The 20,806-nt window shown below is 38.8% G+C and overlaps 1 protein-coding gene across 3 annotated transcripts in view; it reads right to left on the reverse strand.

Moving 5' to 3' along the window:
• LOC111152679 (leucine rich repeat containing 28) overlaps positions 1 to 20,806 on the reverse strand; it is a 156,273-nt gene that overhangs the window by 19,850 nt on the left and 115,617 nt on the right. For all 3 annotated transcript variants that reach the window (XM_022511241.1, XM_022511238.1, XM_022511240.1), the window contains 2 exons: positions 3,806 to 3,981; positions 2,042 to 2,201 (listed from right to left, as the gene is read on the reverse strand). In XM_022511241.1, coding sequence (XP_022366949.1) covers positions 2,042 to 2,201; positions 3,806 to 3,981 — 336 coding nt within the window. The remainder of the gene's footprint in view (positions 1 to 2,041; positions 2,202 to 3,805; positions 3,982 to 20,806) is intronic.

A 20,806-nucleotide genomic window follows, 5' to 3' on the forward strand; every position in this document is an offset into this window, starting at 1 on the left:
AGCATTAACTCACCACAGAAAGCCATGTTTATATCTTGGCATTTCATCTTTGCTATAAACACAGGCACTGCTGGCTTTGCTCAACAAACAGGCTTTGCCTAAGTCCTATGTACTACATATATTCATTTTATTAGGCTAAGACTATTATATTTACGTTCTAAAACAATACAAGATTATTTGCACTGAATTTCTAGGTTGTAGCAGAGAAATAAGTAACTGTACATAAAATATTCAAATACTGAATACATTCCCCAAGTCTTACATAAAGATAACACAAAAAAAATGACTTCATTTGAAGGATCTACTTTATTTTCACAAATTAATTACCATGAAAAAAAAAGAGAGTTTATCTTTTTGAATAGGTATTCAGAATTTTAGCAGCTACTGACAGAGTATCCTGACCTTACGGAATTGTCTTCATTTTCATATTTTCAGTAAGAAAATGTCTTCTATAGAGAATTATACAATAATGCCTAAGGGTTTTACTAAGTTTAATGAATTAGGTAAGATTATCCTATGACGGTATCTTACTGATATGAAGGGCATTTGCTAAAAACACATACACACAAGAAATTTTTAAAAGTCTCTGAGCTAAAGACGACTAGACTAAAGTAGTTGATGTTTACGTAGTATTATTACATGCCTGGGCTCCTTCCATGAATGATCTCATTTACCCTCACAGTGACCATAGATATTATTATTACGGTCACTTCATCAATGAGAGGCTGAAGCCCAGAGATGTTAAGCGCCTGGCCCAAGGGCTCCCAGCGGAGGAGGGCAAGTCAGGGCCTGTGCACCTGACCGCCAGGCACTGTGCCGATTTCGTCTGTTTATTTTATCCATGGAGTAATACACTCTGACACTGACTCAGTGCTTTTAACTATTCTAAACGACATTTCAGTACATTTGGTGATGTGATCGCCTCGGACTGGAAGGAGCAAATTTAGAAAGGTCTGGAAGAAGGCTTCTTGTGGGCAGGCACAACGAAGCAGGAAACATTAAAAATACAGAGAGGGGAGACAGGAACCGAAAAGTCTAACAAAATGGGATTATTCAGGGTAGGAAGAAGAGAACCGCAGTTTTGCAAGGGAGTTGGGTAGACAGATAGTAGAGGGGAGCTACTGTTTGTTGAACACCCATCATATGTCCAGGTTTGACCTTCACCGTCTGCTAATCCACAAGATGCCCCCCCCCCCCAGCCGGCTGTACTATCCCTGTTCTGAGGCTCGGAGAGGTTCAGCACCCCGCCCAGGCTCCCTCCTCATTCTATAAAAATGCTTACAAAGGAAATGCTTCTTGGCACTCAATAGGGGTAACGAGTTATCTGAAAAAGGTACTAACCCAAAATACCATCTGATAGATAAGTGAGATGTTACAGTGTTTTTTTTTAACTTTAAAAAAATGTAAACTTAGAAAATCCTAAATTTAGACTATCTATATGCTGAGGTTGCGCTAATGGGGAATTTTTCATTTGATGTCCTAATTTTAATTGTCTGGTTTTCTTTTTTTAAACTACCAGTACAGGGGTTTTTACTTGGTGAACATTCTTAGCAAATTCAAGGCACTGTGCCAAGAAACAGAGAGTGGCAAGGGAATGGCATTTGGAAGTGTTAGAAATTCAAAACAGAAACACACACACACACACACACAAGCAGGCACGATGCTCACCATGCACTTTCTGTTAGCCACGCCAATTAAATAGAAGGGCTGGGATGGTCCCATTATACCACAAAGATTTTGTTCTTACATTCCTTATTGCCTGAAGCCTATTGTGAACAGGGGAAAAGCAGGAAAGCGCTCCTTACAAAGAATGAGCTATTCTAAATCATATATACAATAAAACTGTTCTGTATATGATCAAAAATGTAATAAAAGGGAAGTCCAGTTTTCTCGTGATGCTGAAAATGTGCTTTTGTGTCGTCCAGCTGTATCTCAGGAAGCACTGTACGCACCTTGACAGCTGCTGACTTAACAATACTTCCATGCATGGCCTCCACCCTCGCCCAGGTGTAAGCCCTGGTGCCCACTTAGGTATGATTACCCCTGGTGCAGCCCTGCCATCGGCGTCTCTCTCAAGGGAAAGAGCTTGGGGTAGACAATCGTAAACATGGGCTCACTACACCGGTGACAGTGCCCCAGGGGGCAGTGCAGCAGTTCCAGGAGACTTCTGGGTAATGAGATTGGAGACAGAAAGTTCAAATCTGGAACACAAGAGAAAAAATCAGGCATGAATTAAAAAAAAAATCAGATTTCCTTAAACTAGGCTTAAAATATGTTTCTTTGTTACTAAGTCAATTCAGTTAGTTAAAAAGTATTGCACGGTGAAAATATTGTTATGTGATAGGCACTGAATTACTTTTTTGATACTAAGAGAAAAACCCAAATCTACTCTTTTAAGAGCAAACAGAAGCTATCCTGAGGTAGAAGCAAGAAAAGAATAAGACCCAATATTCTTCACGAACAAAGATTTTAAAAAGGCATTAATTTACCCAGAGAGCGTTTATACAACTTCCTATGGGAGACGGAGAATAAAAAAGGACTGTACGAAGACTAACATTGACTTTCATTAAATTCTTCCTAAATCGATTGGGCATTGAGCATTACTCAAGCTAAATTATGTTTACGGAAAAGAATGAAAATGGGAAACAAAGAAATCAAAGTAAAAGAAAAATAAGGAAACGAAGCTTTTCCTTGTTTCACTCCCGTGAACTATCTAAATTGACAGAGAGGCTGCCTCCTTGTCCGTCTGGCCTGAGCTATACAAAAGAAACATTTAAAGCAAAACATCCCAGTGGCCCAGGCAATCTTGAGCACAAGTGTCCACTGGATTGCCACAGGTGGTCCACATCCAGAAGACAGAGAGGAAAATGGTCACAATGAGGTGAAACCTAAAAATTACTGACTCATCTTTGGGAAGGAAATACAAATGATCTCATCATCCTTTACATCTGTCTGGACTTTATCAATAACCATTTATAAAAATGGAATTTACCCATAGATGAATAATTACAGTTTTCTTTTTAGTATTAAAAAATAACTTTGTGTTGGACATTCCTAGAAGGTTAATAGGAGATGTTTTTGAATGGATCTTTTTTTTTTTTTAAAGCAAAGACTAAACATTTAGCAGTTTTTCAAACATTTGGAATGTATCTTATTAAAATTGCCTACTGCTCTCTTAAAGCATCTCGGAGATCCACAGCACAACGCCCATAAAATCTACATACCATCGAATCCTCTCCAAACCAAGAGTTAACATGCTGTGGAAATACTGCCCGAGACCCCTGGTATTTCCTCCCTCTAGGTATGTAATTTCTCAGATGTGAGGAGCCTGCATGGCGAAAACTTGTCCCAATTCTGCTTTAAGGATAAGCCTTTGGCATTTTTTTTTTTCCTGCTCAAGAAAGTGCCTCTGCCAGCCTTCTCACTTCCACCAGATACGTGCCCAAACACCAATTTCCTTCCTTTAAACCACAAGGTTTAACTTTTAACCTTGGTCCTTTATGACTGAAGACCATACTGTGGCGAATGCTCCTCTGTGTCTGTAGGGGATGCCGAAGGGATCAGTGTTGATAAAATATTAAAACCATCTTTTTAAATGAAAAAAAAAAAAAAAAAAGTCTCACTGCATAACAATGTGAATGTGCTTAAGGTCACTGAACAGAGAATTTAAAACGGGTTAAAATGGTAAATTTTATGTTATGTGTATTTTAGCACAATAAAAAACATGGACACCCCAACAGGGAGCACGGAGCACAACTTCTAAGGTCACCCAGTAAGAGGTGGAAAGAGAGAAAGTCCCGTGTACCTTTAAGAAAACTGTGGTAGGTGTGATGGAGACTCCTCATGGCCAACTCTTGCAGAGGCAGGACGTGATCGTTCTCTGTCCCTATGGCCTTCACCTCGGCAGGGAGGAACACAGTGAGCTGCCCCGATGAGAAAGAAAGCAGCTTCACCTCGGAAACTTGAATGGGAGCACCACAGCTGCAGACAGACACATTCGCAGTAGTATTAGCAAAAGAGGGAAAGAATATATGTGCCAATAAAAATGTGTTAATCAAAATATACATTTAAAATTTTAAGACACTGCTGAATTGCCAGAATTCTTTTCAGAGTGAACAGATGCTAGCCTGGGTTCCTTAATAAAGCCTGGCACAGAAATGTAAACTCATCAGTTGGAACTCAGCTATCACATTGCTGAGGGCCAGTTCCTTCTAGTAAGGACAAACTCTGAAGGAACTTTCCTTCATAAGATCTACACAGTTTGCCCTGGAAGCGCCCTTTATCCTCATTTTATTATCCTTTCCAAATTCATGCTTATTGAAATTTTCTAAATGAAAAGGAGAAAAGAGTACTCTGTTAAGTTACAGCACTTTGGTTTAACTGAATTTTTGTGGCAGGGGAAGAAACCCCACGAAGCACATTGATTTTTAATGGTATAAGATAACTTTATTGGATTCTTCCATAATCGTGTGGGGAGAAGATTCATACCAAAGCCTCTTGAATACACTAATGTCCTGGCCCCTATAGCTACTCATAACCGGAAAGAAGGCAGAGGCAGCTTCGTTCCTACAGCTGCACGGTTGCCAAAACTAAGGGGTCCGACCCCATCCTACCTTCTGTCTCAGACCACCAGGTTACCTCAGAGTCTCAAGACTTTCCTTCTCTAATGACAAATGGGTGCCAACAAACCTTGTATCTGGTGTTTCTGGAGAGATACACCGTGAGGTAATCTCTCTGCCCTCCATTAGAAACAGGCAATGAAGGAGAGGACACAGGCTTGAGCTGCAGAAGCCCATGGCTCGTTTGTGTGGCTTCATTTGCTCATTCCTTCCACCAGAAAATGTCTCCAGAGATCAGCTCTACACCAGCCAGTTAAAGACACTTAAAGTAAAACAACAACAACAAAAATAAAACCAAAATAAATGACTCCTTCCCTTGAAAATGTAATAATTACAATGTAATTGTTCTAAAGTTGGGTCAGAGAAGAGACAGTGACTGACCGTCCAGGGGATTAGGGAAGATTTTTACAGAGGAGACAATATCTGACTCAACTGACTTCACTCAACCAATTTCTCCATCTGGCTCAAAAGAAAGAACCTCAGAAGGCTACTCTGGGACACCCACCTGAGTCAAACCCACATCCAAAAGGGAACCACGATTTCAAATTCAAAAATTCTAGTATGGATCTGCCTTTTTCAACAGCATGACATAGTCGGCATCTGGCTCCTTTTGTCAACATCACATTTCTGGGATTCATCCGTGTTGCTGCACGCACTACAGTTTATTAATTTTCATCGCTGTGTAGTAACTGATAAACATCTGGACTGTTTCCAGGGTTGTGACATTATGAACATTTTTGTGTATATTATTTGATACCTATGAGCATACAATCCTGTTGGGCACATATGTAAGATCAGAACTGCGCTTAGAGACAGATGATGAAAAGGTAAAATCTATAATAAAACAGAGCGAGAGGGGAGCGAGAGCTGTATTAATCTGAGTCGGTCTTTCTGAGGAGGTGACATCTGAGCAGAGACCTGAATGAAGGGAACAGTTCAATCAGGTAAGGGGAACTTTGTTACGGGATGGCAGGCATTTTAAATTGAGGACAAGGAACTAAGAGCTCAGGGAGTCCAAAGCAGCTAGAGGTTGCAGGAAGAGAGAGAGCCTCAGAGGAGAGAGATGCACAAAGAGAACTCTGGAGATCTGCAGAGGGTCCCCCTTGAGGACTCATATGAGTACCGATCAGCAGAGGCATGTGAGGAAACTGGGACTGGAGAAAGAACCAGCTGAAAAGATGAAAGAAAGGTTTATCTTCTTCATGCAGAGTTGAATAGACTGCCTACTCTTTTCAGTCAGACTTGAACCTCACAGTTCACGATGCATTAGATAGAGTACATGGAAGGGTGCTATCTCAGTAGTGAGGAATAATTAGCACTAGATTGAACACGATTCTATTCCCATTTAACAAATCCTAAAAGCCCTATCTGAAAAGATAAAACGGTTTCCAATGAACTTAATTGTGTCCCAGAACATACATCAAGAATAGTTGTATGAATACAAAAATATCCAGCACACAACGTGGTAAAATTCACACTGTCCAGCATCGAATAAAAAATTTTCAGGCTTTCCAATAAGCAGGAAAATATGACCTGTAATGAGAAAAAATCATGCAAGTAAAATCAACCAAGAACTGAGAGATGTTAGAACTGGCAGTAAACGTCATTATAATAATAATTATAATTATTGCCTAGTACAAAGACATGTGACATACAGAGCTGTCACCTAAAGCAACTGGAAATAAAAGAGCAAATTAAGACTTAATAAAAGAAAAGCAACAAAGAACACCAAGAAAATCAATGACCCTACTAGGTTTTTATCCAAAGGATACAAACATAGTGATTTGAAGGGGCACATGTACCCCAATATTTATAGCAGCAATGTTCATAATAGTCAGCATATGGAAAGAGCCCAGATGTCCATCAACAGAAGAATGGATAAAGAAGATGTGGTATATATACACAATGGAATATCACTTACCATCAGAAAGAATGAAATCTTACCATTTTTAACAATGTGGTTTGGAACCAGAGGGAATTATGCTAAGTGAAATAAGTGAGAGAAAGTCAAATACCACATAATTTCACTCATATGTGGAATTTAAGAAACAAAATAGATGAATATAGGAAAAGGGAAGGAAAAATAAAATAAGATAAAAACAGAGAGGGAGGCAAACCATAAGAATGACTCTTAACTATAGGAAACAAACTGAGGGTCGCTGGAGGGGGGAGGGGTGGGGGATGAGGTAACTGGGTGATGGGCATTAAGGAGGGCATTTGATATAATAAGCACTGGATGTTTTATGCAACTGATGAATCTCTAAATTCTACCCCTGAAACTAAGAATACAATACATGTTAACAAAATTGAATTTAAATAAAGAATTTTAAAAAATTAATGACATAGAAAAATCAATTAAAAGGTAGAACTTTGAAAGGATCAATAAAATTGATAAATTTCTAAACAGAATAATCAGAGAGAAGACACAAATTATCAATATCAGGAATGAGAATGGAGACATTGCCTGGTTTCTACAGATAACAAAAGGGCAATAAGCAATTTTATGCCAATATAAAGTCCTTGAAAGACAAAAATTACCAAAGCTCACTCAAGAAAGAGGTAAGATTAACAGCCCTATATTTATTAAAGAAGTTGAATTTGTAGCTAAAAGGTTGGAAAACTTCTCAACTGAATCTATGAAACTAGCATTCTCCTGATTAAAAAAAAAAAAAAAAACAACAGACAAAAATATTATTAGAGGAAAAAAGCCTGAAAAATCCAGCATCACTCTTGAACATAGCTGGAAAAAATCCAAACAAGAGTTTAGCAAATTGAATTCAACAATGTATGACCAAATGAGGTTTATTTTACCAATTAAGACTGCATTAACATTAGAAAATCAATGTAATTCACTATACTAAAATTTAAAAAAAGAAAAACCATACAATCATTTCAACAGATATAGAAAAGTTGTCTAACCAAATTCAACACCCATTCAAAAAAAAAAAAAAAAAAACCTTAGCAAATTAGGAATAGAAGGGAAATTATTCATCTGATAAAAGCTATCTATGACAAAACAACAGTTAATATTATACTTGGTGAAAGACTGTTTTCCCAGCAAGTTCAGCAAGATAAACATGTCTGCTCTCTCTACTTCTATTTAACATTGTACAGATAGCCATTGTATAGCCAGGGTAATAAAGCATGAAAAATAAATAAAAGGCAGGCAGATTTGTAAGGAAGAAGTAAAACTGCCTTTATTCCCCAAAAGACATTACTGTGTACCCAGAAAGTGCAATAGAATCTACAAAACAAAACAAAACAAAAAAACCCCCCAAAAAACAAAAAAAAAAGCAAAACAAAACAGGAACAACAAAAAACTACTGGAATTATTAAGTGAGCTTAGCAAGTCTGGAGCACACAAGGTAAATATACAAAATTATTTGTACTTCTATATGGTAGCCATACTTGTTGGAAATTGAAAAAAAATTTAAATGACATATACAATAGCATGAAAAATATGAAATAATTAGGGATAAATCTGACAAAAGATGCCCAGGACCTGTTCAGTGAAAACTATAAAATGCTGCTGAGAAATGAAGATATGTATTGTGATCAAGGATTGAAAGGCTCAAAACTGTTAAGATATTAATTCTCCTCAAATTCATCTATAGATTCAATACAATCAAAACCACAGCAGTTTAAAAAAATAAATTGAAACTCTGATTCTAAAATGTATGTGGAAATGCTGAATAATTCTAATTATTCAGCATTCAATTATTTTTTAAAGTTAAAAAAAATTTGGAGGACTAACACTACCGAATTTTAAGATTTACAGTAAAACTATGGTCATCAAAACAATGTGGTATTGGTGTCAAAATGGACCAAGAGATCAATGGAGCAAAGAGAGTTTCTGGAAATAGACCCACACATTATAAGGACAACTAATTTTCAACAGGAGTACAAAGGCAGTACAATGGAGAACGGACAGTATTTTTAATAGATGGAGCTGGAACAGCGGTATATTCATATACAAAAAAAAAATGAAAAGGAACTTCAGCCATACCTGTACCATATACAAAGATTAACTCAAAATGAATCATAGGTCAAAATGGAAACTGAAACCTTAAAAATTCTAGAAGACTACCCACGAAAAAACCTTTGTGATTTGGGTTACACCAAAAGCAAAGATCCATAAAGGCACAAATTGATAAACTGGGCTTTATCAAAAAAAAAAAATGTCTGCTCTTTAAAAGGCCCCATTAAGACAATGAAAAGACAAGCCATGGACTGGGAGAAAATATGTGCAAGTATATAAAAGATAAGACTTGTATCCAGAATCTATAAAAAACTTTCAAAACTCTGTAAGAACAAAAATACCCAAGAAAAAAATGGGGGAAAGACTTACATAGACATTATGTCAAAGCAGATATATGCAGTTAAATGCTCTACCACTGAGCTATACCCCCTCAAGCAGATATATGGACAGCAAATAAGACAAGCAAAGATGTGCATTCTTATTCACTAGAGAAATGCGACTTAAAAACATAATGAAATAACTACTGCAGAACAATCAGAATGGATAAAATTTAAGACTGACTATTCCCAAAGTGGCAAAAATAGGGAAGAAGTGAAAATCTCTTATATTGAGTTGGGAATGTAAAATGGTAGTTATTTTTGAAAATCTGCAGTTCCTTCAAAAATTAAGGATATCTATGATCCAGACTCTCTACTCCTAGACATTTATCCAAGTAAATTTAAGACTAGGGCCATTAAAGGACAGTCTACATATGTCCATAGCAGCTTTACTTGTAATATAGTAAAAAACTAGAGCCAAAACAAATGACCATAAGAACTGAATGGAAGTAATCTGTGGTATATCCGTAGAATGGAATTCTACATGGTGATTAAAAAGGAATGAACTACTGATACACACTACGTCATCAAAAAATCTCTAAATCTTTAGGCTGAGTGAAAGAAGCCAGACAAAAAACAGAGAATACATTGTTTGACTGCATTCATATAAAACTCTAGAAAATACAAATTAATGTACAGTAACAGAACATAGATCAGTGGTTGTCTGGAGACAGGATGGGGGTAGAAGTAACAATTAGCAAGGGGCATGAAAAAACTTTGTGAGTGATGAATATATTTATTATCTTAATTGTACTGATGGTTTCAGAGGGGTGTGTGTGTGTGTGTGCGTGGTATATATATATATACATATATATATAAAAATATAGGACGTACGTGTGCGTGCACACACACACACACACACACAAAAGCGAAGCAAAATAAATACAAAGTATGAATAGGATATTGAAAAACCTAAGAGCTGAAACTGATGAAAAGGAAACAGAGAATAGAAAGTAAAAATAAACCCCAAATCTGGTTCTTCCAAATAAATGTGCCCGGCATGTACTGATTCAAGGAATAAGAGAGAAATTAAAATATACAATATTAGAATAAAAGAGAAGCTGGGGCAACTGTGTCGGTTAAATGCCCAACTCTTGGTTGCAGCTCAGGTCATGATCTCAGGGTCATGAGATAGAGCCCCGCATTGGGCTTAATCTACTTGAGATTCTCCCCGCTCTGCCCATTCTCCTCTCTCTCTCTCTCAAATAAATAATCTTAAAAAAAAAAAAAGAATAAAAAGGAACTAGTAAGAGATGAAAGAGATGAACAGATTTATAAAGCAGTTTCACTTCTTGTGATGGCAAGCCAGGTAACAGTAACCAACAGAAGACATTATCAAAAGCTGGATCAAGTATCTGCTTTATTGCCTCAGAAAGCATTCAGGAAAAATCATAGAGAGCCAAGATCAAGACAAGACAGAACCTGAGGAACAAGCCGGCATTTGGGGCTACTTCTTTCCTAAGGGTGTTTGTCAATTACTGAAAAGACTGCTTGGAAGCAGAGCAGCATTTAACAGTCTAAAGGGAGCTACAGGGACAAAAATCGACATCCAGAGATTAAGGCATATGCAGGACTGATAAATTATCCACACCAAGGGCTCCTGGAGTAAGCAGGAACTGAAGGTAGAGAGCATCTCAAGGACTGAAGCCTAACTTCAAATCATCTCAATTTCTGAAATGGATTTGAAACTGTCAGCAACTGAAAAGAGCCTGTGAACGGACAGAAGGTCATTGCATCGGTCAGGAAGAGGGAAAATTTTAAGAGTTGTTAAGGGGAAGGAAGCCTCTAGAATATAGGGTGCATGAGTAAGAAAGTTACTTGGAAAGTGTCCCCCAACCAAGACCTATTTGGGGGCATGGGATGGCTGCCACGGGAATGCACAGTGCCATGGGGAAGGAACATTCTGCCGGGGGCAGGCTGCGGCCAGTCCACAGAAGCAGCCCATCAGGTAGCAGAGAAACTTGATGGAGAGGCTGGCCTGCTGCTGGGGGTTGGAAAACATGCTGGAGGCTAGAGCTGTTCACAGAATCAGCTCCCTGGGTGACAGATCACCAGGTGGTCGGCAAGAGTGGTCTGCCAAGGAACAGAGAAATTTGCTGGAGAGTGTGGGTTTCAGCTGCACTGCTACCGGGTCTCCCTTTGCTAGCCGCTGCACAGAAAACAGCAGCCTGGAAGCAGGAAGAGAAATCCCTTCCTCCTTTCTGACCTTGAAGTGTCCCTCCTTGGTCCTCTATTGAAAAACCTTGTATTAATCCAGATGATGAAGGAAAAAGTTCTACAGAAGCCAGTTTCAGGGAAAAAGGTAAATTCGGAGTTGAGAAGCAATAGATTGGTAAGAAGACACACATACTTGAGTCCTCTTGTGGGGCAGGGAGGGAGATAATATAATTTGGGGTCTAAGATAACATGACAGTTCTTTATATACCACATCTGGCAGGCAATCAAAACTAACCACGTACAAGGGTAGAGAGATAAAACAGCCTAAAAGAAAATCGAGAGAAACAACAGGTATTAAAAGAGTTTTTAAAAGGATGCAAACTTTACATTCTTAATATGTGTAATAAGCTCTAAGATTGAGAATTGTGATGGAAGCTATAACACATGTGGTGTTAAGACTACAAAGAAATCCGAGAGAACAGTATTCCAGATAGAGGAGAAACAGGTGCAAAGAAGCAGGAATCTGGTGAGCTCAAGAAGAAGGGAGGAGGTAAATATGGCCGAAGCAGAGGTAGGAAGGTAGAGAGTGGTAGGAGAAGAAATTCAAAGGTCCGACCTAGAAGATAAGTCATGTACAGGCTCACAGGTCACAAGGATGATGGCTGAGTAGCGATAACTGCATCTGGGTTATGACCTGGCTAGGACTGTCAGACACTTTGTAGAGAACAGACTCAAGGTGGTTAAGACAGAAGAAGACTACTGTTAGAATCCAGGTGAGAGATGAAACGGCAATTTAGGTCAAGGAGACAGTATATAGAAATGATGAGAAGTGGCAAGAGCCTGGGTATATTTCTGAATGTACAGCTAACAGGCTCCATGATGAGTTGGCTGTGGGACGCAAGAGGAAGGGAAATCAAAGAAGACCCCCAAGCTTTTGAGGCAGAGTAACTGGGAGAATGGAGCTTCCATCAACTGACATGTGGCAGATTGTAGAAGACTGAGTTGGGGGTAAGGGAATTAGGAGTTTGACTATGGGTATGTTAGCACTTAACTGTACACATCCACACAGCACTGCCAATTGGATGCTCTTGGATGTAGGAGTCTGGAGGTCAGGCCAGCGGTCCAGGCTGAAACTGCTTTTGGGAGTCACGCATGTGTAATATTTAAAGTATAATCGTGATCGTATGAAATAACCAACCAAGAAATGTTTCTTATCAGGGATGCTTTAAGCATTTTGGGGGCACACATATTCGTAATTGTTTAGAACTTCTGTGTGCACTGCAAGATATTAAGCATCCCACCAAACGTCAGTAGAGACCCAGTCTTAAAGCCATCCCTCTCCCCAACTTATACACACTTCCAAGTACCATGAAGTGGAGAATTGCTATTTTTGGTTACAGATGGAGAAGAGTTTTGAGTCCTGAGCCCAGTATGTCATGAACAGGAGAATGAGGATGAGCCAGTAGAGAAGGCTGAGAAGGGATGGATAGCGGCAGAGGAGGGGAACCAGAGAGATGGTGTTCTGAGAGCCAGGTGAAGAAGGTGTTTCAAGAAGGAGAAACTGATCAAATATTGTACAGGTCAAGAAAGATGAGAACTAAGAAGTGAATTTGGCAATGTGGAAGTGACTAGTGACACTGAAAATGCTGGCTTTGGTGTAGAATTGGGTTATCCTAGTTTAACTGGTGTGGGTGGATGGGAGCATGGAAGGAAGTGGTCATAGTAAGTACAGACATCTCTTTCAAACAGTTTTTTTCTAAAGAGGAGCAGAAAACAGGGAAGATGCTGAAGATTAAGAACAAAATGTTACATGAAACAAAGCAAGTCACAGGGGCGTGCGCACAGCATGACCCATTTACAAAAAGACTATATGTATACATATATATATATATATATATATATATATATATATATATATATATATATGGAGGTACTTACATATATTGAAATCATAACTAAGTATAAGTGAATCATAAATGTAAAATTCAGAATAGTGGCTAACCTTGGGGGAAGAGCGTACAATTGGAGAGGGGCATACAGAAGCCGCAAAATTATTGGTAATGTTCTTTTGGCAAACTAATGAAATTTACACTGATGTGCAGGGTCAAAATATGGGAGCCTTCTAACCTTCTAATTTTAAGAAATGACCCTCTTCCCTTAGTTGATTCAAAAGGAGGAGAACGTAAGCAGGGAGGTGCCTATGGATGCGTGTGGCCTTACGTTTCCTTGTGGATCTGAATCACACGCCTTACTCTAGGCAATGGTGTCTTTATTAAAAGGCACCACGCCCACTTCTACCTACAGGCAAATTGGGCCTGAAAATTTCTATATCAGGGCATTCTAAATACAAATCTTACTCATCCCCAAATCTAATTCTTTTATAAAGTCTTCCCTGATATCCTCTCTTACCAATGATCTACCACAACGTTTGAAGTTTCTATCACACATTTTCTAACTATATTATACGTGTTCTTCTGCTGTGAATTCATCTAACGTGTTCAATTTTCTCCTCTATCTAGCAGTTTCCATATTGATAGCTAAGCAGTTCCAAACACAGATTGGTTGTTTTGAGTCATCACAAATAGATAAAGAAGTCTGAACGAGAAAAGATAAAAAAGTAAATGGGAAAAAGAATACTGAGTCATCCACACAGTCAAAAAGGAAATAATTTGGGGTTCTCACAGGGGTCCATGAGAAGTCTCAGGACGAGGAGATGTGCTAGTGACCTCCTAAGCATTACAAATATCTATATTTGGTTGATCTCTACATTTCAGAAAATGATTATATATGAAAAATGGCAATAATCCATCCAACAGGATTTTGGAAAATGTCTTATTTACAGATTAAATTAAATGTATCTTGAGTCATGTGTGTGTTGGATGGCTACCATAAAGTGTCACAATAGATACCAGTTAAGTGTGTTAAAATGACAGACAAGCCACAGACCAGGAGAAATTACGTGCAAATCACATATCTGATGAAACATACATTCAGAATATATAAAGAACTCTCAAAAGTCAGTAATTTAAAACAATCCAATCTGTAAAAAAGGAGTGAAAGACTGGAACACACTTTACCAAAGATAGATGGATAGCAAATCAGCATATGAAAAGGGGTTCAACATCAGTAGTCATTAGAGAAATGCAAAGTAAAAGCATGAGATACCATTACGCACTTATTGGGATGTCTGAAAGATTAAAACAAAAACAAAAACAAACCAAACTGACAAGAACTTTCTTAAGCTGCTGATGGAAATGCAAAGTAGCCCCGCCACGTCAGAAAGCAGTCCAGCAGTCTTTTACAAAGCTAAAATACACTTACCATATGACCCCCAGCACATGCATTCTTAGGAATTTCATCCAAGGGAAATGAAAATTTATGTTCACACAAAACAGACCACTGTTTCCAAGGGCTGGATTGGAAGGGGAGAGGTTCATTTCAAAGGGACATGGAGGACATTTTTGAGGTGAATGAAAGGTCCTGTATCTTGATTATAGTTGTGGCTTTATGACTGTATTTGCCAAAATTCACAGAAATGTTCGCTAAAAAGTGTGACTGTTACTGTAAATTATACCTTATTAAAACAAACAAAACCCAACAGTAGCGTGCTGTAGGGGCATGGTCCTGGAGCCCTCTGCTCTGTTAGTCATTAGCCTTTTGTTGTGGATTATGAGCTCTTAGGCGGGAGGCGGACTTGGAAGTTGGGGAACTCAGGGGACTTCACCCAACAGTTCTTCACCAACGTGGGCAGAAATACTTCAGTACTGTCAATAATTCAACAGCTGACATGGGTGCACTAGTGCAAACCAGCTACACACTGGCCTGTCAAATAACGTCAAAGTTTACATAAAAATTTTTGCCTTTGATTTTTACTTTGCCTTTATCCCTCTTCCTTTCAAAACCTCTGTTCAGCCCGTGTGATCACATAATCACGAGAGTCTGTAGTAGCACGCCTGTGGCTTGGTATGAATATTTCCGCGGGTGGGAAGGATATTACCCTTATGAACCACTCTGCAAAGATGGGGAAATGAATTTCAAGTTTACTTTATAATGATTGTTTCTTTCCTAATACAAAGAAAATTAAGGACAGGGAATCATATCCGAAATGCTACTTACTATGCAGTGTGGTTGCAAAGTCTGGAAATGCAGGCAAACGCACAATAAATGATTCTTCTGACGATCTACCACAACACATGGGGCGATGATTAAATTTTTGCATTAAGAGGGCTAGGCCATGGTAGCCAGATATTTGGTCCAACACCCAGACTAGATGTTTTTGTGGAGGTACTTTTTGGAAAAGATGAACACTGAAATTGTTAGTCTATAATGCTGATCATTCTCTATAATGTGGTGGGCCTCAACTAATCAGCTGAAGGCCTTGAGAGAAATAGACTGTCTTCAGACTCAAGCTGTCACATCAGCTCTCCTCTGGGTCTCCAGCCAGCCCCGTAGGTTTGAGACTCGCCAGCCCCCACAATCCTATGAGCCAGTTCTTCAAAATAGATCAACCTCCCATCCCTGCACACATCCAATTGGTTCCATTGCTGTGGAGAACCCTGACTAGTGTATGTGGTAGAATAATATTATTTGTTTTCAAATTTTATAGCCACACTGTAGTATGAGAGCCCTGAGCAAAACCATAAAACACTGAAAATGCAGAATAAAACCCAGGCAAGTCATTTGTGAATATTTACTTCATACTGTTATTACCTTAACAGCTGCTGCTGCCTAATACAATTGTGCATGAACTGTGCATGGACACTGCCCAAGGAATTTAACAATATAGAGTAACAAATAAAGGATGAGGGAGCTGAAAGCCAGATTTTCCCTAATGCTTTCCTCATCTCCCATCATTAAAAAGACAGGTGTCTGGCTGAAACCACTGAAAAGGCTCACGTTAAACAAGTAAGTGGATTCTCTTTTTACATAAGGTCTAATTTCCCTTTGACAATTCCTTTTAGCAGAAGTTCCTACTCTTCACCACTGGATATAAAGGGCTAATTAAATTCATTTTAGGATACGTCTATTAAATGCCTTCTCTGCTTCACAGTGGAGAAGAGCCACAACTATGAGGAATGCAGGCTGGGAGGGAGGAATTCACATGAGTAGGGGACCTTTCTGCTGGGCATGGCCGACCTCCCTCGACCCCATCAGACATGAAATATCCACCCCGTTACGTGAAATGATGCAGGAGTGAGAAAGGTATTTTCTGCCTCTGCTCTCAGGGAGCTAGCAAAGGGGCTCAAACATACAGAGGTGATTCTAGACCAAAGAGAAGAGAGGCAGTGTGCATAGCACAGAGGTTCAGAGCATGGACAATGAAGCAGATGATGGCACCATCACAGCCCAGCTTGGTGAGCTGGGAGAGTTTACTTAATCTCTCCGAGCTTCAGTTTCATTTCTGAAATGGGGATAACATCACAAGGGTTGCTGGGAAGATGATCCCTCAACACATTGCCTGGCACACAGTAATGGTTAAGTCAGGTTTATAGCTGTTGTTTCCTACTGTTACAGTAAATGATTCTTTTGCTAATCTGCTACAATACAGTGTATGGTGGTTAAACTGTTGTATCATCTTGCCTAGATCACGGTACCCAGGCATCTGTTCAAACACCAGCCTAGATGTTGCAATGAAAGAATCTATTGTTACGAATTAACATTAGCATGATGATATTCCAGGGAAACAGAACAGGGATTCGGCTCTGTGAATGCCCAAGGCACAGGGGGTTAAACAGTTCCCACTGGTCAGAGTGTGGAACTGACATGGAAGAGAATGACAAGTGGCGGAACAGGTGGGACAGGTGTCTGCCTTGGAAGTGAGGGTCACTCATCTCTGGAAGAAGTAGTTACGAAATGGATTCCTAGCAAGGAGGGATGGGAGCCCCATATATGCCCCTGTTCACAGTGAAATGAAAATCATTATTAGCTGGCAATTAATAAGCCTTGTTATCTTTGACTTCCAACACGGTAGTTTTTATGACTTTAGATTAAATGCTGGGGTGGTTCCCAAAAAAACTACAGCTGAACCCTTAAGTGAGTTAGGAAAATGAGTTGAAATCTGTTACAAATGTTAGTACTTTGGGCTTAGTTATGCAGAATAATTTATAGCAATTATCACACAATTCTCTTTCAGCTCAGTGTTTGCAGAGCTGCCATTCAACATTGAACCCTAAAAGCGAAGTGAACAGTGACATCATTTGCCACTAAGATTGTGCTCCAGAACATGTGTGTGATTTAGCACATTAACTCATGTGCATTTTCACACTTCCCATTCTACCTAACAGCATGGAAAAAGAATTAAGTTCTTTTACTGAAAACACCCAAATAACTATCTTTTAATTCTTCAGAAAGCACACGAAGTCATCTGTACGTTTATTACTGAGGAAACTGCCACTAAACCTTACCCTCCCTTTGAACAAAAAAGGTTTGGTTTTTTTGTTTTCTTTTTTTTTTTTCCCCAGCTTAAATTATAGGAAAAGAAGTGGGAGAAGTGGACAAGAAGGGAAGACACTATGCCACCCAGAGAGGATGGCCTTGGTCTGGGTGAAGAGTCTGCCACTTTCGCAGGGCCTCATTTAAGACTTACTTCTGTTCCGGCTGAGAACGCATTTATTGTGCTTTTGTTCTTAAAATGTATTTTTGCTGGCTGCTAGGTTGACTGTTTTTTGTTTGTTTATTTGTTTGTTTAGCACGTTAAAAATGTTGTTCCACTGTTTTCTGGCCTTCATAGTCTCTGATGAGAAGGTAACAGTCTTTTGTACATAATCTGTCATTTTTCTCTGGTTGCTTTCATGATTTTCTTTTTATCTTTGGTTTTCAGCAGCTTTGCCTAGGCTTCATTTTCTTTTTTAATTTATACTGCTTAGGGTTTGCTGAGCTCCTTGAAAATGTAAAAAGCCTTTCATCATATTTGAGAAATTTTCAGACATTTCTTCAAATATTTTTGCTGCATTTCTCTTAGGAAAGAGAAAAATTAGGAAAAGTCTGTTCCTTCTGGGATACCAATTATACCGCTATCAGGTTTTTTTCTATTGTCTGGCAGATCCCTAATGCTGGGTTCATTTTTTTTTTTTTTTTCAATCTTTTTTCTCTGTGTTCTTTACACTGAATCATTTCTATTGATCTAAGCTCACTGACTTTCCCTCTGTTATACCCATTCAGCTGTTAAGCCCATCAAGAAAAGTTTTTATTTCAGATACTGTATTTCAACTCTAGAATTCCCATTTGTTTCTTTCCTATACTTTCTTTTTTCTTTTCTTTTTTTTTTTTTTTTTAAATTTCCTGGTCTTTTCATTCACTGCAAACGTATTTTTCTTTACTTCATTGCGAATAGTTTTAAAATCCTCATCTGTCATTTCCAAGAGTTTGGGTCCTCAGGTTGGACTCTGCTGATTGTCTTTTTCCTTGAGAATGGGTCACATTATTTTTTTATTATTCCTATGTCATGTAATTTTGGGATGTATCCTGGACACTGTGAAAGTTCTGTTGTAAAGATGCTGGATTCTGTTACATTCCTCTAAAACTTAAAAGGAGTGTTAATATTTTTGTTTTAATAAACAATTACTTTGTTGGACTCAAACTGCACACTCTGTCTCTTGGTTGATAGCTCAAGCCATACCTCGGTATTTTCATCTGTAGCCACATTGCCCCACAGGTATGGTTCAGGTTCAGGTATCTAATATTGCTTGTTATCAGATAGGGGGGCGGCCCCCACATAAAAACAGACTGTGATATATAGGCTATTTATTTATTTTATTTTTAAATTTTTATTTATTTATTTGGCGGGGAGGAGAGCAGAGGGAGGAGAGAATCTTGAACAGATTCTGTGCTGAGTGCCGAGCCCAAGATCATGACCTCAGCCAAACCAAGAGTCTAATGTTCAACCAAATGAGCCACCCAGGTGCCCAAGGCTATTTTCTCAGAGTGCTGGTTTAACTCAGAACTCAGAATACATTTCTCATATGAACAACTCTGTTACCTTAAGTGGTTATATTAACAAACCATTTAATCAAGTCATTTAACCAATTTGTACCAAATCCAGCTGTAATTGCTTATTTACATAAGAAAAAGCAAAGCAATGGTTCCGTTTTCTTTTCTGCATGTAATCTGAAAACTGAAAAAACAACTGGCATAGGGTCACTTTTTTTTTTTTTAAGATTATTTATTTATTTATTCGACAGAGATCACAAGTAGGCAGAGAGGCAGGCAGAGAGAGAGGAGGAAGCAGGCTCCCTGCCACGCAGAGAGCCCGATGCAGAGCTCAGTCCCAGGACCCTAGGATCATGACCCGAGCCAAAGGCAGAGGCTTTAACCCACTGAGCCACCCAGGCGCCCCTGGCATAGGGTCACTTTTAGCATCAAGTTCTCCTAGGTAAGTAAATGTGCCCATTACCATTTTCTAAAACTCTAACAGGAAAGACTTCTCTTTCTGGGTAAAATACAGAAGAACTAAAGACCTTTACTCCTATAGTAACAGTAAGAAAGACCCAGACCAAATAAAAATCATGCTTTTCCATGAAGCTGGCAAAGAACTTTGGATGCAAGGAAGCTGGGATAGCCTGTCTCCAAGTGGTGCCCGTGATCCTCCCCTCCTAGTACTCCCTTTCTTAAGTGGCCTCCTCCTGCAATGGACAGGTTGTCCTGTGTAATCAAGAGGGTGTAACAGGAATGACAGTGTATAACTTCAAGGCTAGGTCATAAAAGATAGTCCCATGCTCTAAATTTCTATCATTCTACCTCTCTTAGGCTATTTATTTTTTGTATTAACAGTTACTTTTATATATTAGGATAAACATCTAAGTTATCTTTGTCTTTTCCACAACTCTGAGCACAGTGCTGACTTGCTACTTAATGCTCAATAATTATATGACAAGTAAGTGAATATATAATAAGGAGGTGCTAACTTTATTTCCATGAATATCCAAGATAATTGTGTGAGACTTCTAAGATTTCTTGAAACTGTACATTTGTTATTTGCTATATTTACAGTTCTATATCCAATTCTGCATTTTCCTTCCAAGATGCAAATCGTATGTATAGCAGACGTTTCATAATGTGCCACAGCCTCTAAAGCTCTGTTTACTTTGTTCTGTTCTAATTCTCTTCGACTCCCCATCAGAAGATGTAGTTGTTTCAGAGATGGTACAAGACAGCAGAAGCTAGTGTGTTCTTATATTCCAGGCCTACATCTAAGAAGGAAGATGTGAGAGCCGTGGAGAAGCAAGTATGTTGATCCTTAGGTTCTCAGTTTAAATATCATCTCCTTAAAGAGAATTAGCACCAATTTTGATCAATTACTTATTGTTTATTTGGAGTCCTGGCTAGATTACATGGTCCACAAGGCCAGGTATTTAGAATTGCTCATCACCATATGGCCCATTATCTAACACAGTGACCAGAGTAGTTGCTCAATAAACATTCACTGAATGAACTCAGTGAATGAAGATCCTTGCTCAGAATCAAGAAGCGTACTTTCTAGGCCTCATGTACCCTTTTGCTCTTTATATTAGGTTTATCTCAGAACCCTGTTCTACCCCTGGCCCTTCCTTCTCCCAAAGCAGCCCCACTTTGAGTTGGAATAGGGAAGTCCCTCTGCATATATTCAATGAGAGAGATAAAGGAGATCAAAGAAGGAGGACCCTTAATTATGTTGGCAGGCTTTGGTAGCCACCATC

Source organism: Enhydra lutris, unplaced genomic scaffold (assembly GCF_002288905.1).
Source record: "Enhydra lutris kenyoni isolate GAN:26980312 unplaced genomic scaffold, ASM228890v2 scaffoldscaffold29, whole genome shotgun sequence".
Taxonomy (NCBI): Eukaryota; Metazoa; Chordata; class Mammalia; order Carnivora; family Mustelidae; genus Enhydra; species Enhydra lutris.